The 15,141-nt window shown below is 45.3% G+C and overlaps 2 protein-coding genes across 2 annotated transcripts; both read right to left on the reverse strand.

The window, feature by feature from the left end:
* Positions 1-1,498: 1,498 nt before the first annotated feature.
* P884DRAFT_209017 (uncharacterized protein) lies at positions 1,499-3,552 on the reverse strand (the record flags this gene model as incomplete). Its single annotated transcript, XM_069438914.1, has 4 exons — positions 1,499-1,554; positions 1,617-2,456; positions 2,517-3,114; positions 3,190-3,552. The coding sequence occupies 4 exons, from the start codon at positions 3,550-3,552 to the stop codon at positions 1,499-1,501; spliced, it is 1,857 nt and encodes a 618-aa protein (XP_069294611.1).
* A 1,442-nt stretch (positions 3,553-4,994) lies between these two features.
* On the reverse strand, positions 4,995-5,899 carry P884DRAFT_314762 (uncharacterized protein; the record flags this gene model as incomplete). The annotated part of the gene is made up of 3 exons (XM_069445248.1): positions 4,995-5,328; positions 5,368-5,666; positions 5,717-5,899. 3 exons carry the CDS (start codon positions 5,897-5,899, stop codon positions 4,995-4,997), a joined length of 816 nt encoding a protein of 271 aa, XP_069294612.1.
* Positions 5,900-15,141: the final 9,242 nt, after the last annotated feature.

Genomic DNA, 15,141 nt, shown 5'->3' on the forward strand with positions numbered 1-15,141 from the left:
GCGAATATGCGGAACACAAGTGAAGCAAAGGCTTGCAATTCCTCACCACCGTCTATCCAGATGCTGTTTCATTCCCACTTCGCACCGCTACAGCATAGCCCATTGGAAATGACCCGTTATCAAACATTGGCACTGCCTAATTAGGCCGAGTCCTAGCCAAGGGGAAGACATAGAAGAGGAAAACGGCTTCCAAGAGCTCTCTCTAAAGTAAACGGCATTGACAACATCATCCAACCCACCAAGATCAACCAAACCAGAGGACTCGGATCCTCAGCTCAGGCCAGTACATTACTCGAGAACAGTAGATATATTAAGAGGTACGAGTGTGTTCCGAAGTTGCCGGCCTAGAAAGGCTATCCTAATATGCAATCATGTGGTGTGTTGGTGTGTCGACCAAGATTCCAAACCAAAAAGGACTTGTATTTTTCCCCCGTCTGAGAATTTGCTCCTTCACCGTTCCCCCGTTGGCTGCTGCGTTCAACGCAAGACCACTGTCAACACGTGCTGTGCAGAATCGGAAAGACTGAGGTGGCGGTGTGGCGGTATTATCGGGACTTTCATTCGCCGCTGTGTCTTTTTTTTTGTGAGTTTTCTTTCTTAAGTCCTCGTAGGCGGGCTGGCAACCGTGATGAGGCCCGCCAGAGGTTGTCATAGCCATCTAGGACGTGACATCGTAACACCGTAACATTCGTGAGGCCTGGCGCGCGTTGCTGGTGAAATCTTTCGGTCCGGCCGCCGGTGTGACAAGCCCAGATTGGGCCCGAAGGCGGTAAGAGGGCGGCAGCAAGCCTATTGTATGGCTGTGCCCTGGGTGGAAGTGCAGCCAGATGCTTTCCAAACCATGGCCAGGTCCTCGGAGTAGATGGTTGCCCATGCGAGGTTTAGCGAATCTTGTATACCCAACTTCTTTATCTCCATCCATCTCTTTTAGCTGCATCCCGTCGTCATCATCGAGGGTAAAGATCTTCACCCAAGGAGAAAGTGACCGATAGATTTCGGTGAACTGGAGTAGGCAAAGTGCGCCGAGAGCACAGCGATGCGTTCCCCCATTTGTCGACTCTCGTATGTCTGAACCAATTGGACAAGGAGGACCCCGGCCCGAGAACGAAAAAAAGGGCCGGAGGCAGGAAGTAAAAGCGCCGATCGCTTCTTTTCAACAACAGCAACAACAGAAAAAGAGAGAAAAAAGAAAAGGAATATTACAATGCATTTTAGGTATGTTTTGGAACCTAGGAAGAGTGCGGTGGAAAAGTCGAGGTAGGCCTAACAAAATGCCGTTCGACTGTACCACGACCCCTCTTACGCGTCGTGTGCATACGGCTCCGGTCGCGGGAGGTTGTGTGTAGTCATCTCGGGATTGCGCGAAGGAGGGTGACGAATAAGTGCGAGCATGCTGACGCAGGGCCGAAAGAACCCGGACCTGGGGGCTCTTGCAGATTCGGGGTCGGCGTCACCGGATATATGGTTGCTGCAGCATGGGATCCGACGGAAACCCACACTACTGGAACCTCGATGCCGAAGAGGGCGTGGTACGCACGCCGTTGTCAGACGAGTCTACATGTTATGGTCAGTCTGCAAGCTTCCTGAGCATCGGTGGGTATACTTGGGCAACTCACCACTGCTTCGCTGCATATGACCATTTGTTCGGCCCCGGCCCCCAAAGCCAATCTTCTCGCCCCATTCACTGCCAGGCCCGTGGGGCTGACGTTCAGGCACGCTGCGCGTGCTAGCGCCGTTCAAGCCGGGGCGTTGGCTTCCGATCGCGCCCGGGGTCTCGCGAGGCCGAAGCCGGTTGCTATTGAAGGGCCCTTCGTTAAGGTTCAGCGAGCCGAGCTCATTGATCAGCATGGATGGATCGTTATTGGATGCGGTGCCTGGAGTCGTCGGGGTCGTGAGGGCACTGGGCTGACCGAGGCTGGCGCTGTACTCGCCATACTGAGCCACATTCGGGGCGTGTACACTGCTTCCTTGAGGGTATCCCGACGCGGTGGACAAGGAAGGGCTCGGTGTGTAAGATCGAAGATCAGCAAACGACTTGACGCCGCGCAACGCATTCAGACCGCCGTCGGGACTGTCGGGAAGCTCCAGCGTCGGACCGTGACGGCCTTGCCTTCCGAGAGTGTTGTATTGTCCAGGTGCATTACCGCGCGTCTCGGCGAAGTCGATGGTGGCGGCGCGGCTCAGACCCCGACGGTGAGCATCGGCAGAGACACCTGGAGGCATGTGAATGGCTGGTGCGGCACTTGTATCCTTAAGGACATGGATCTGCCTGTGCTGTCCCTCGCCCACGGACCGATGCTCAAGGCCCATGTTGTGGGCCAGAATGTGAACGGTGCGCCGCTGCTGGGGAGTGATGGTTCTTGGGAAGACAATGATTTCGCGGTTTGGATCGTTTTTGAACAGCATTAACTCAGTGTAGAAGCTGAGCGTATCTGGGTTGTTCAAATCCACGTCCCCTGTGGCCGCGCGATGGTCAGTATCCGCCCCACTCGCAGGCGCTTCTCTAGAATACTTACGCAGCGGCGAGTTTCGCGACCGTGAGGTTTGTGCGGCATTCAGCGAATGCATTGAGGATTGAGAGTGTAGAGGCAGCGGCTGATGCTGTTCCTCGAGCTGGCCGCGCTTTTCCCGCTTCTCCCGCTCGATCCTCTCTCTTTCATGCTCAGGCAGCATCTTTTTATACTCAACCCGCAGCTTCCTGCCCTGCACCTCATATCCGTTCAGCTGCTCAATAACGGTTTGCGTGTCGACCGGGCTCTGGAAGTTGGCAAAGGCAAGGCCGCGAAAAATTCCGTTGTCGAAATGGTAATTGAATGCGTACGGTTGCGGCAGCCCCAGCTCGGACATGATGCTGGTCAGCATCTCCTTCCTCACGTTGAACGGGATGTTCTTGATGACGATGGCGGTCGGGATCAAGTCGCTGCCCAGAGTTTTTGGTTCAGGGCGAGGATCGTACATGTTGGACGTGTAGCCATGCCGTTCGGGATGAAACCCTCCGTCGCCGTTCATGAGGCCCATGCTGGGGTTGAAGCTACCCACGGTAGGATACTGGCTCGAAGGAACGGGGGGAAGCGACTGGCTTCCAAGACCAGGTTGCTCGGGCATAGTCCACTCCTAGGTGGTAACGGTGTTAGCAAGTCGCTGCGTCCCATCTGGGGTTCAGAGAGGAATGGGTTATGGAAGACTAACTTGGGGAAGCGCTCGACGAGCGCCTGCACGGAGCCTCCCCTCGCCTAGCGCCCCAGTCACGGTGCTTGCGCCGGAGTTGTAGGCCCATGCTTGGGAATTTCCCACAAAGTTGTCCGCGGCAAAGCCCGGCGAGGGCTGTAGCCGGTTGTGCCTGAAGGCGTTGCTGTCGTACGAGCCGAACCGATCGTCCGTCGAAAACAGGCCCGTAGGCGCTTGGCTAGCGGGATCCATCTGCCGCTGCTCCAAACGGTTGATGCCGGGATGACCGGTAGTGGTGTTGTATCCCGGCCTGGAGGAACGGGGAGAACGATTTGAGGCGCTCATCGCATAGGCGGGGAAGTAGAGATCCGGTTGCTGATTCATGTTTTTGTTTCCTTTCGCTTAGCTGAGGCTCGCGGTCGCTTGCATTCGAGGCCCAGCAAAACAGGGACAGGCGCCGTGCCGGACTCGTCTGAAGTTCGAACCCGAGTTGAGAGAGGGTCAGGCAGAAGCCAGCTGCAGCTCCAAGCCAAGGCCGTGCGTCTCAGAAATCCGGGTTCTGGTGTCGGCTGCCGCCTCTCGATGCAAAAGATTGAGGTGCAGATTTCTCGAGTGGGGAGAGGCGTGTTTTTTTGACAATGCAGGAAAGGTTGCAGACGTCGATGGAGTTGAAAAAAAAGAGGAACAAAAAGCTCTCCACAGCGCAGCACCAGGGGCGTCTCCAGGAGGCGGAGACAGGGGAAAACGGAAGCTAAATGGCCGTATCAAACTGTTCTATGTCATCACGTCGTCCTCTAATTCATGGATGTCGTGAAGATGGTGCGTATTGGCCCAGGGGTTCGGCGATGAGGAGAATGGGGGAATGGAGGGCTTAGGTTTTGGGAGAGGAGGAGGCAATTGCGGGCGCGGCCCAGGAAGTGGAATTGGTTGGTAGGTGCGCTTCCGACAGAGCTGAAGCGGGAGGCGGTCAGATGCTAGCGCAGCGCTACCTCTTTTTTTGTGTGCGAGATCCACCTTGTTGATTCTCGCCCCGAACGCGCGACCCGAGGGGGGTGCCCGTTGCTGCTTCCCCCAGACCGAAACAGGCTCGATCCGCTCGAAAACCGAAGGACAAACGCGTTACGTCGTGGGAATCCCTGAGGCAGGATCACGCTGCAACAGCTGAGAATTGATGCTACGACTCCTAATGCGGGTTGGTCTTGCCCCATGACTACGTCGCAGGTACTTTGACCCTTGTTTAAGCGTGCCCAAGAAGACAGGGGAAGGAGTGTGGTTCATATTCCGATGATGAGCGCTTCTAAAGGGGTAACGTTGACGGGGAATGATACGCGTACGGGAGACACCCGTCACCGCGGATAGTTGCCCCACCAACGCTAACTGATTCGGATGGAAGCTGGTTACCGACTCTTGGAGGAGCTTCGCCTTTTTTTTTTTTTTTTATTTTTTTATTAAAAAAAAAAAAAAACAGTTCCTCAGTTCGAGAGTCTTTTTGCACCAGAGACCAGACACCAGCCTCTGATTGATTTTCGCGACACCGAGCTCCTAGCGGTGATGGTGGTCGAGGTTGCCATCTCTTATAGATACTATTGCGCGCAGTTCTCAAGTCAGCCCTACAACTACCTGCTTGGCCTTCCTCCCCCGCCGCAATCAAAACCAGCTGACCAAAACACGATGCCGAGCAGCCAAGGTCGTGAGACTCGTGATTAGTTGTGGCTTGTGCTCTGTGTCTTGGGCATCGGGTCATGCTACACCGCGCGCGTTTTTATTGCTGGCGTCAAGGGGGTGGAACCTGTGATGTATTTGTCTATACAAGTACTTTATTAGCCTTACACGCCCGAGTCCAATCCTAGCATTGTGAGCCGCCGCGAGGTCTCATGCATTCCAACACTCGGCAGCACCAGCGTCTCCTCATAGTCGCACTCTTGGTCAACCATTCCAGGGTATGGATTGGGCATCGGGTTGCCCTCCTCGTCTGTGAAGGGCAAGGGCTTGACCCTTCCGCCATCTGTCATGACGAACAGAACACCTTGGTTCTGGAGAAAGTCGGGTTTGTCGAGGACCACTAGAAAAGTCGGATAAGGCTCAGTGCGGGTGTCGGAGGGGTCTTGAGCATAGCGCGTACAAGAATGGACTCTTCCACGCGTGCCGCCGTTCCCGTCACTGCGATCCGGGCGTAGAGCACTAATTGCAATATCTGACCTTGCTGCTAGTTGTGCGCGATGTTCCGAAATGAGACTCGAGAGGTCCGCGCCATGAGTTGGTAAGCGGAACTCGAGATAGATGGTTATGCTGCGGCCCAGCTCTTCTACAAGAGCCGCTGTGAAGACCTCAGCTGTAGTCTTCAGCGATGCGGCCCTGCAACTATCCGGAATGCCGGCCAGGAATGTCGGGTAAACAAGGTAGACCAGTTGTGCCTCAGAGGGGGATGCTGCCTGCGGCATCGACACAATGACAGTCCCCTCGCGCGTTGTGATGCTGACGAACCCCTCCAGATCAAGCTGTGCTCCGTCTCTAATGAGGCGGTCAATCCACTCCTCAGTCAACGCACCGTCCTGAGGTTGTCCCTCGTCCTGTCCTCGTCCACTGCGAGATCAAAGTCACCGTTATCCAGTTGGCTCCTCCTCAGCATCATCAACAACGAGTTCGCCAGGCTGCCATATCCGCCCCGCGTCACTCGCTGCACCACGATATCGATCCGCTCGGGCAGCACGGTGATCTCGTCCTCGGCCATGCCCACCGACCTTGCCAACTCGGGGGGGTCTTCCAGGCGATACACATGCTTGGCGCGCGCGTGCGAAGGGAACCTGCGGTCAAAGTGCATGTCAGAAGCTGTGGAGCTTCTAAGAGTATTAGCCACATACGTGCCACAGCGTATGAGGCGTCGTTGCCAACGCATTGGCTAGTCCCTTTGTCTATAAATATCAGTCGTTTTGTCTCCTTTGTAGATAGTTTCAACAAGGCACTCTTTTCCTTCGTACAAGCTACCTACTACAGACACTGCTTTCAACGCTCCCGGAAGCTCATCACTACGTTCGGCAGTTATAAGCCCAGCGCCTTGACTACTCCTCTGCCGACGTATCTTCAATATCAGTAGAAGCTTCCTTCTATTATGAACTCTCTTACCCTGCTTCTATATACATTCGACAATACATCTGTCTACCATATCTGAGATCCTAGTTAAGACTTCTACGTACCTTACCAGGCCTAGTTCCTAGAACTTATAGTATATTAAACTATAGTTATAGGCTGAATTTGCTAGTATATAGGCATTTGTCGACCCTGACGGTGACTATAAGCTAGATCTAGAAGTTCTAGAGCGCCTAACTCGCGAATAAGCCAGGTATAACCTTATCCTAGTAACCTAGGAGTAACTCTAAGAAGGAGGATTATTACCTTCGATGTCTAGAGACTTGATACCTTTAGATATAACTATTATAGCTGAATTTACATAGCTAGAAGACTCCTTCTATAAGAATATCGTATATACCTTAGATATTAGTAAGCGAATAGGATAGCTATAATGCTAGCTAGTATATACTATAGATCCTAAGCTCTATAAAGCTATAAAAGTATATAGGAAGAAGGATATTAACCTTATTAGGGGGATTATCTAGGTACTTCGCTCTATACTTATACCATCTATCGCGATACTCTATATAATAGTTATAGTGTAATATATAGCTAGTCTTAATGTAGCTAAGCGTTTAGGAGTTAATCTATAGCGCTAGATTTGTAACTTTAATATTACCTTCTAACGAGCTATCTAATACGATATCCTAGAAGTATAGAGTATACAAGGACTATATACCTTTCTTAATGCTATTAGTATATATATCTTACTAGCCTAGGTAGTATATAAGAGGATAAAAGTCGAAGTTATTAATAGTCTAGGAAAGCTACTTCTAGAGCTTAGCTCCCTTATTATAATAGCTAAGATCTTAATTAATAATAATATATAACCTAGAGTCTCTTAGAAGTATAGAATCTTCTTAATAACCTATATACTAATATTTCCTATAGCTTAGAAGAGCGGTAAGGAGAGAGGTAGAGACTTGTATAGAGACTCTTGTAATGGTTAGTAGTATAATATAAGATATCCCTATAAGTATCTAAGATACCTATAGGATCTAATAGACTACTATACTCTTAAGTAAGCTATCTATAGTAATAAGTAATGCTTATACCTTTCTAATAAGGAGTATAAGAGGATTCGCTAGGAGCTTGATAAGCCGAAGTAGGCTAGATTAAAAAATTAACTTATTACTAAGTAGGGGGAGCTATCCTATTCTAGGTAGTTAGGGGTAGGATACCCTAGTTCCCTTAATACGTTAATTATTAGCCTTTAGCTATTTGGTAAGCTCTTGACTTACTATAAGATGTTTAGTATAGTTACTCTATAGTGCTATCCTCTTTTAGAAGGTACTCTATTAGACTTGTATAGTATAACTTACTTAGTTAATAATAAGAAGTTCCTTTTGCCTAAGACGTTCGTTAAGGTAGAAGATCCTAAGTTTGTTAAAGTAGGTATAATAACCTTTCCTATTAGTAGGAGGGGTACTCGGGTAATTAAAAACGTTCTAGATAGACTATATAGATTATATACTAAGAAGCTAACACTTAAGGATATTACTATTATCAAAGGGTTCTATATTAATATTATCTTAGAAGCTCTATTACTTAAGGTAGGTACTTAGTACTATAGCTTAGATTGCTTACTATGTTTTAGAACATTAGAAAATAACGTTATTCTTTATAAGTTAGAACGTAAGTATAATCTTACCTTCCTCGAATACAAGCTACTTTCCTACTACTCGAGCTTCCTAGACTATATCTTAATTAGTAAAGCAGGTATCGTAAACGTTTATATATCTTTATAGAACGTATTTACTATATATGATAGAAGGTTATATATATAAGCGTTACCTACTATAAGAGAGGATACCGAGGATCTTTAGTACTTAAGAGCTAGCTACCTCGGACTAGAAGCATTGAAAGCACTTGTTAATAACGCTAGAAACGTCTATATCAAGGGGACGGTATATATTAAGTACAAGAGCTACGCTTGTACTTATATAAGTAAGGTTATCTCTAGGAAAACGCTACCTAAGTAGAAGTCTATATGCCTGTTCTAGTAAGTAGCCTAAGATCTATTTAATTATCCTAAATCAATTAATAGATCGTAATAGCTACTTATAATTATTAATAAGTATAGTAGGAAGCTCTTCCCTTTCCTCTTAATAATAAAGTTACTAGACCAAATTATAGGAGTTATCTAGAACTTCAAGAGCTAGGTAAGACGCTAATATAGGCTTACTATCTATAAGATTAAGTAGGATAACGATACTATAACGATTAGCTTAGCAAGGTAAGTACTAACACGCTACTAGACTTAGGTAGTAGAGAGTAGGATTAATCTTAAACTCTTATTATTATATACCTATAAGCCTAATAGACTAGCGGAGCAAGTAAGGCAAGAACTAATCTTACGCTTAATCAAGATACTTGATAGTGTAAATCTACCTATAAAGCTCTAGTTAGAAAGCGTACAAGTAGCGGTATACTTATATACGATAAGCCCGAGCCGTGCTTACTTATTTAGAACTCCTAATAAGGTACTCTATAGCTAGTTTAAATAGTATTTTCGCTAATACAAACCTAGCTTAATAATTATATTAATTAGCGACTTACACCTAGATTAGAGTAATATCTTTATATATAGATACTAGGTATATATCCTCTATAAGGATAGGGAAGCTAAGTAATATATAAAGGACTTTAAGGTATTACTATATAGGCTGACAAGGTATCTTATAGGATATTATATATCTAATATCTATTGTATTTAGATACCTAAGCTTGATAGGGTCATTATAACTCGTAACGTTTACTTCGATAAGAAGACTTTCTACCATCTAGGCGAAGAGCAGCCGATAGAGCTATTGCTAGCGGTAGCAAGCTAGGAAATCAATTAATTCGATCTTAGCAAAGATTCCTAGGATACTAAGTTTCTCTAGTAAGCGATGCTATAGACCCGCTAACCAATAGAAGACTCTATTATAGTGGCTTAGCTACCTCTATCGTAAGAGAGTCTGGCGGTAGATTAACCTCTCTAATAGGGTTAAGACTTAGGGGTAAGGGAGCTCTCTGATATATAGCCTATAAGCGAGTAATTAGTTCTAGAGACTCCTATAGCAGAGATATAAGTAGTAGACGAACTCACCAAATAGATAGAGAGCTTTAGAGGACTCTTAACCTCTAAATATACGCCTAAGCCCTTGGTAGTATACCCTATACTAGCTAGTAAAGGGGATATCTACTAGGAAGTAGGAGGGTTTAAATTAGGGCTTTCCTAGTCGCTAGCTAGCTAACTAGACGCTAGGGAGAGCAGGGGAGCCGTTAAATCTAATAGAGGAATGCCTTCTATAGAAGAATATAATATATATGACAAGTAGATAGAAGAGCTAGGAACCTAGGACGGTACTACTAATATATTGTACCTGGTTATACTAGAGGAATAGAGCGTTAAGCAAAGTCTAGATTAGCTAACGTACCCTCTAGAAGGTAGAAGCGAAGGAGAAGCTATTTGGTAACCTCCTATAAGGAGAGGCAGAGGTAGGAGGAGGGCTTATATACCTAGGGACCCTATATAGTCAAGCGAACGGCTATAAAGCAAAGAGAAGGTTAATTACTACTACTCCTTTACCTATATAATAAAGGAACTCTAGCAATAGTTCTATAAGACTTACCTACCTAATCAATAGGAAGCTTACTTAGAGGACTAGAGTATACAAACGGTATATACTAGACTAGGGTAGGAACCTCTTGGTATAACTAGAGAGGCATAGGTTATAGATTCGTTTTTCCGGTTCTAAACAAGTTATATATATACTAGATATAAATAGGGGGGTGCCTATCTAGGAGGTGCCGGAGGAGAATAAGGACAACAGATAGTTTTTATAGAATAGATCAATAATAATAGCAACAGACTACTATTATAGCATTATTTATACGATGATAAGGTTCTTCTTTCACTTGTGAGTTTGGTTATCTTTTCCCACGTAGGTAGGCTCTTTTATATCTGCCTAGAGGGGCATCGTTATCGCTATCCCTATATCCATTGTAACCGCTGTCTAGGAGGCTAGACTTATCTGCTACATCCGTAAATACCTAGATATACTAGACACTTTGAGCTAACACTCCTCTCTATCTGACCAGACGGAGGTTTGGTCTTAGGGGTGTGTGACTGCTGCCAGGAGAGGCTGGTACCAGTTTAATATGGTATTTGCTCCTACTATATAATAGAAGGATGCTATGTACCTTGGAGTAGCTCTAAATAAGCCGTGTTAGTATATTGACGATCTTATTTACATTCTTAATAACTGGCGAGACCTATATAATTACCTATTAGGATAGTAGTTTAAAGACATAGCTCGTAAGGAGATATATAACTTAGAGAGTAAGGGAATGTAGAAGATTATCCTATATAAGTAGGCGAAAGCACGACCTATACCATTGAAATAGGTATTTGTATACAAGTTTAATAAGGATGGTTTCTTAGAAAAGTATAAGGCAAGGATCTATATATAAGGAGATCTACAAGATATTAACTTAGTAGAAAGTATATATATAGCTACTCTAATAGTATAGTCGTTCTATATAATAATAGCGATTATAGCGTACTTTGACTTCGAAGTCAAATAGTTCGATATAGTATAAGCGTTCCTTAACGCCAAACGACTAGAAGACAATCCCGTCGTCTACAAACTACCAGAAGGATTCAAGTAGCCAAGGAAATACGTAGAGTTGCGAAGAGATCTATACGGCTTAAGAGACTCGCCACTCTTATAGTATAAGGAGTTCTATAAAACGCTTTCGGAACTTAGGATAGAGCTATCAGGAGAAGAAAAGTGCCTCTTCCTAAGCTATAATAAACGCGTTATCCTAATCTTCTATATCGATAACTTCTTAGTCTTCTTCTATAAAAGTAACGTTATAGTAGCCGAGCGTGTAATAGAAGGAATTAAAGCTCGTTACGATATCTATAAGTAGGGTAATATTAGTTAGTTCCTCGGGATTAGGGTAATTCGAGACCAACCTATATATAAGATATAGTTAGTCTACGACTAATATATCAGAAAGGTAGCGAGAAGATATAGACTAGACGTGCCTAGCGTGTACAAACTAACTCCCTTAAGCTATAAAGAACTAAAGAAGTTCGAAGGGAGCGCTACTAGTACGTAGATTAAAGAGTATTAGGAGCTTGTCAGATTAATCCTATACTATATAGTTATATTATATCTAGACATTGTATATGCCTATTTAATACTATCCTAATACCTAACTAACCTAGGACTAGACTACTTATTAGAGGTATAGTAAGTAGTAAGATATCTATTTAGGAGCTCTTACCTATTAATCTAATATAGAGGCAAGTAAGCGCTAGATAGTCTAACGCTTATAATCGCTAGAGACGCTTTATATATAGATAATCTAGATACATAGTATTTATTATAGGGATATATCTTCTTCCTATTTGGCAGTCCTATTATATAGAAGGCAGGCTTACCAAACCTACCCTAAGGCCTAGGGAAACACCCGGATCTTTACGAATACCCTACCAAAACACATAAAACCACCATCGCTAGAAAGCTCTCGAAAAACGCTATCCAACGGTACCACTTTCAACCGTACGCGAGCCGTTGCGGGTGTGCAACAGGCATTACAGGCGTAGGAACCAGACCCGACCGCAATCCGACCGTATCTCGTACAATTATCAAAAATTTTCACCGTATAGACTACCTAGCGCCCCCGAACGTAACGTCGATTTAAAGCCTACTACTAAGCCACTAAGTAGGGAGGCCTATAGCTTCGAGCTAATCAAAGGGGGGCCTACTATAGGCCTGCCCTACCCCGGATATCAAGGAGCTAAGGGGTTTTGTTACGTAACTAGTTAACCTTATACTAAGCCCTAAATAGGGTAAGGCATAGGACCTCGCCGATAGGCTCTTATAGAGCCTTATAACTACTATTATAGGCCTAGTTCCGAACCTATAGGAACTTGTAGCTAAGGAAGTTAAAAAGGGGCTTAAAGAAGCCTTTAAGGCTACCCCCCTGCCCTACCTAGGTATAGGTAGCTATAGGGCTATAATAGGGGGTAATAGGCCCTTAAGAAGGCCTATCGTCGGCTAAGGCAGTACTATTATAGGCCTTATAGGAGGTTATAATATAGAACACGAGCCTATAGGAGGACCTTAAAGCCTAAACCCCGGCCGAGATAGTCTAAGCAATTAATAGGGCTTCTAGCTACTAGGGAGCTATCGTAGCTAGGAAGCTCCTAAGTAGAGATATAGTAGTAGTCTTTAAGGATAAGGCTACTAGGGATTAGTATTTGGCTAATAAGCGATAGGTGGCTATAGCCTTTAGAGAGGAGGCTAGGGAGGTTAGTAGGGCCTATATAGTCCTAGCTAAAGGAGTCTAGAAGGAGGAGCTATAGGGGGTTAGTAAATAAGACTTTAAGGGGGCTATAGGCCTATACTCGATCGAAATAGTCAAGTTCTAGCTACTAAAGAGCCTATAAAGGAAGTAGGCCATGGTACTCCTAGGCTTATAGGACCTCGAAGAGGCCTAGAAGGCCTATAACGAGGGTATGGTCTAGGATGCCTAGGTACTAGACTATAAACCCTATTACGATGCTCTAGAGCTAAGGTAGTATTATAAGTATTAGAGCTTTGGCTATACCTAATGGTACTACTAGCGGCCGGCCTATTATAGCTATTATAGCGTAAAGGCCTACGGAGAGGGAGGGAAGACTAGGGAGGCCTAGTGCCTTACCTACTCTAGCTAACTGCCTTATAGGTATATAGCCTATAGGGGCCCTTATACTACCTAGTATAGGGGCTGCCTAAAGAAAGTTAAAGCCTAGGAGAGGGCTAGGGAGGCCTACTAATATAGACCCTAGACCTTCTAACCACCGGAGTAACTATATTAGAAGGTTACCTTCGAGTTTAGTAGCTAGTTAGAAGACGATAACCATTATTAAACTAGGGTTAAACGCCCCTATAGGAGGCCTACCCTAGCCTAATAGGCAGCTAAGAGTACCTTGTTTGATACCTAACAGACCTATATCTCCTTTTTATAGCCTAGAGCCCCCTCCCTCTTATAACCGGTTAAGGGGGCAATGGCTATAGAGCCTATTACTACTATACCTTTGTCCTTTGCTCTAGCTACCTCGAATATAAATTAAGGTCCTTTAGTAGAATACCTAAGGTAATAAATAGGCCCTTAAGGTCCTATTAGAGGAGGCTAAATACGACCTACTAGCTATCTAGGAACTATAGATTAACTAGTTTATAGGGTTAATATACTACCCCTAGGCTTCGAAATACTGCCTAGTCTATAAGCCTAAGGGTAAGATAGCTATTCTAATGGTTAAACGGTTCCTAGTTAGCTAATAGGACTATTTGGTAGAGGAGAACTAGTATAGGGTAACCTTTCTAACCCTAGGGAAGAGGGGGTTTAAACTCTAGTTAGTCTATAATAATAAGGGTAAACAGGCCCTCTTATAGGACCTATTAGCCCTACCCTAGCTAACCTACCCCCTAGTTCTTATAGGTAACTTTAACCTCTACTACCTAGTCTAGGACCTATTTAATAGGCTTAGCCTAGGGGCTAGGGACCTCCTTAGCCTTATAGACTAATAGGACCTTGACCTATAAACGCTATATAGCCAGGTTACTAGGGCCCCCTAAGGGGACTAATATAGCTAGCCTTTTACGATAGACCTACTCTAGGCCTTGGCTAGGCTAGAGGTAACCTATAGGGATATTATAGAACGTAGGAAATCTGATTATTACCTATAGGCCCTAAATATCTCCCTCTAGGGGACTAATAGGCCCGTACTAGCTAATAAAGGGTAGGACTAGAAGAGCCTAGACAAGGAGATCGTGTAGGCCGAGGTAGCCTACCTCCTGCTCCGGCTTAGTAGGTAGGCATTAGCCCTGGCTAGGCCTATCTTCTAGGGCCTAGAGGAGCTTCTATAGGCCTTTAATAGGCTTATAGAGGCCTTTAAGGAAATAGCTACGGTCTCGGCTCTAGTAAGGAAGGCTAGTATAAGTAGTAAACGGGCTCGATAGTAGATAAAGGAGGTTTAGGAGGCCTAGAAGAGGGCTAAGGAGGTAGAGAGGGCCTATAGAAGTACCCCGAACCCCTATATATAGGAGGTACTTCGGCAGGCCCTATAGGACTAGGCTAAGATTATTATAGCTACGAAGACTAAAAGCTAGAGAGCTATACTATAGGAGGTAACTAACTAGCTAGACCTACTATAGAGGCTAGAGTGGTAGGTAAGGCTATAAAGCTACCTACCGGTCGACCCTCTAAAGCTCCTAACCTTCGAAGGAGGGCTTATAACCTACTAATAGAAGGCTAGGGCTCTAGCTAATAAGTTCTTTCTAAACCTAGAAGCAGACCTATTAGATATTAATAACCTAGATCTAAATGACTACTAAGAGCCGAAGTTCGAAATGAGCTAGGAGGTTATAGTAGGCAAAGTCAGAGTAGTACTAGCTAGGGCGGCCCTATAGAAGGCCCTAGGGGAGGACCTACTCCTTATAGGTCTACTAAAGGCCTATAGGCAGCCGCTCTACCAGATATTAGCTATATTAGCCTTAGAGAGCTTATAGCTTAGCTATTTCCTAGCCTAGTTTAAAAGGGCTAAGATAGTAGTCCTCTATAAGCCTAGCAAACCCCTATAGGCCTACTTTACCCTAGGTAGCTATAAGCCTATAGCGCTCCTACTAATAGTAGGTAAGGTACTAGAGGCTATAGTTACCTAGAAGGTAATAGCTATTATAGAGGCCTATAGGCTTCTCCTAGTCGAGTAGATAGGTAACCAGGAATATAGGTCTATTAAACTAGCCATTCGGCTTGTTACGGCCTAGGTTTAGGAGGCTTAGAGGTATAAGGTAGCTACCT

This window comes from Thermothelomyces heterothallicus (genome assembly GCF_042370625.1).
Source record: "Thermothelomyces heterothallicus CBS 202.75 unplaced genomic scaffold P884_scaffold_27, whole genome shotgun sequence".
Lineage (NCBI taxonomy): Eukaryota > Fungi > Ascomycota > Sordariomycetes > Sordariales > Chaetomiaceae > Thermothelomyces > Thermothelomyces heterothallicus.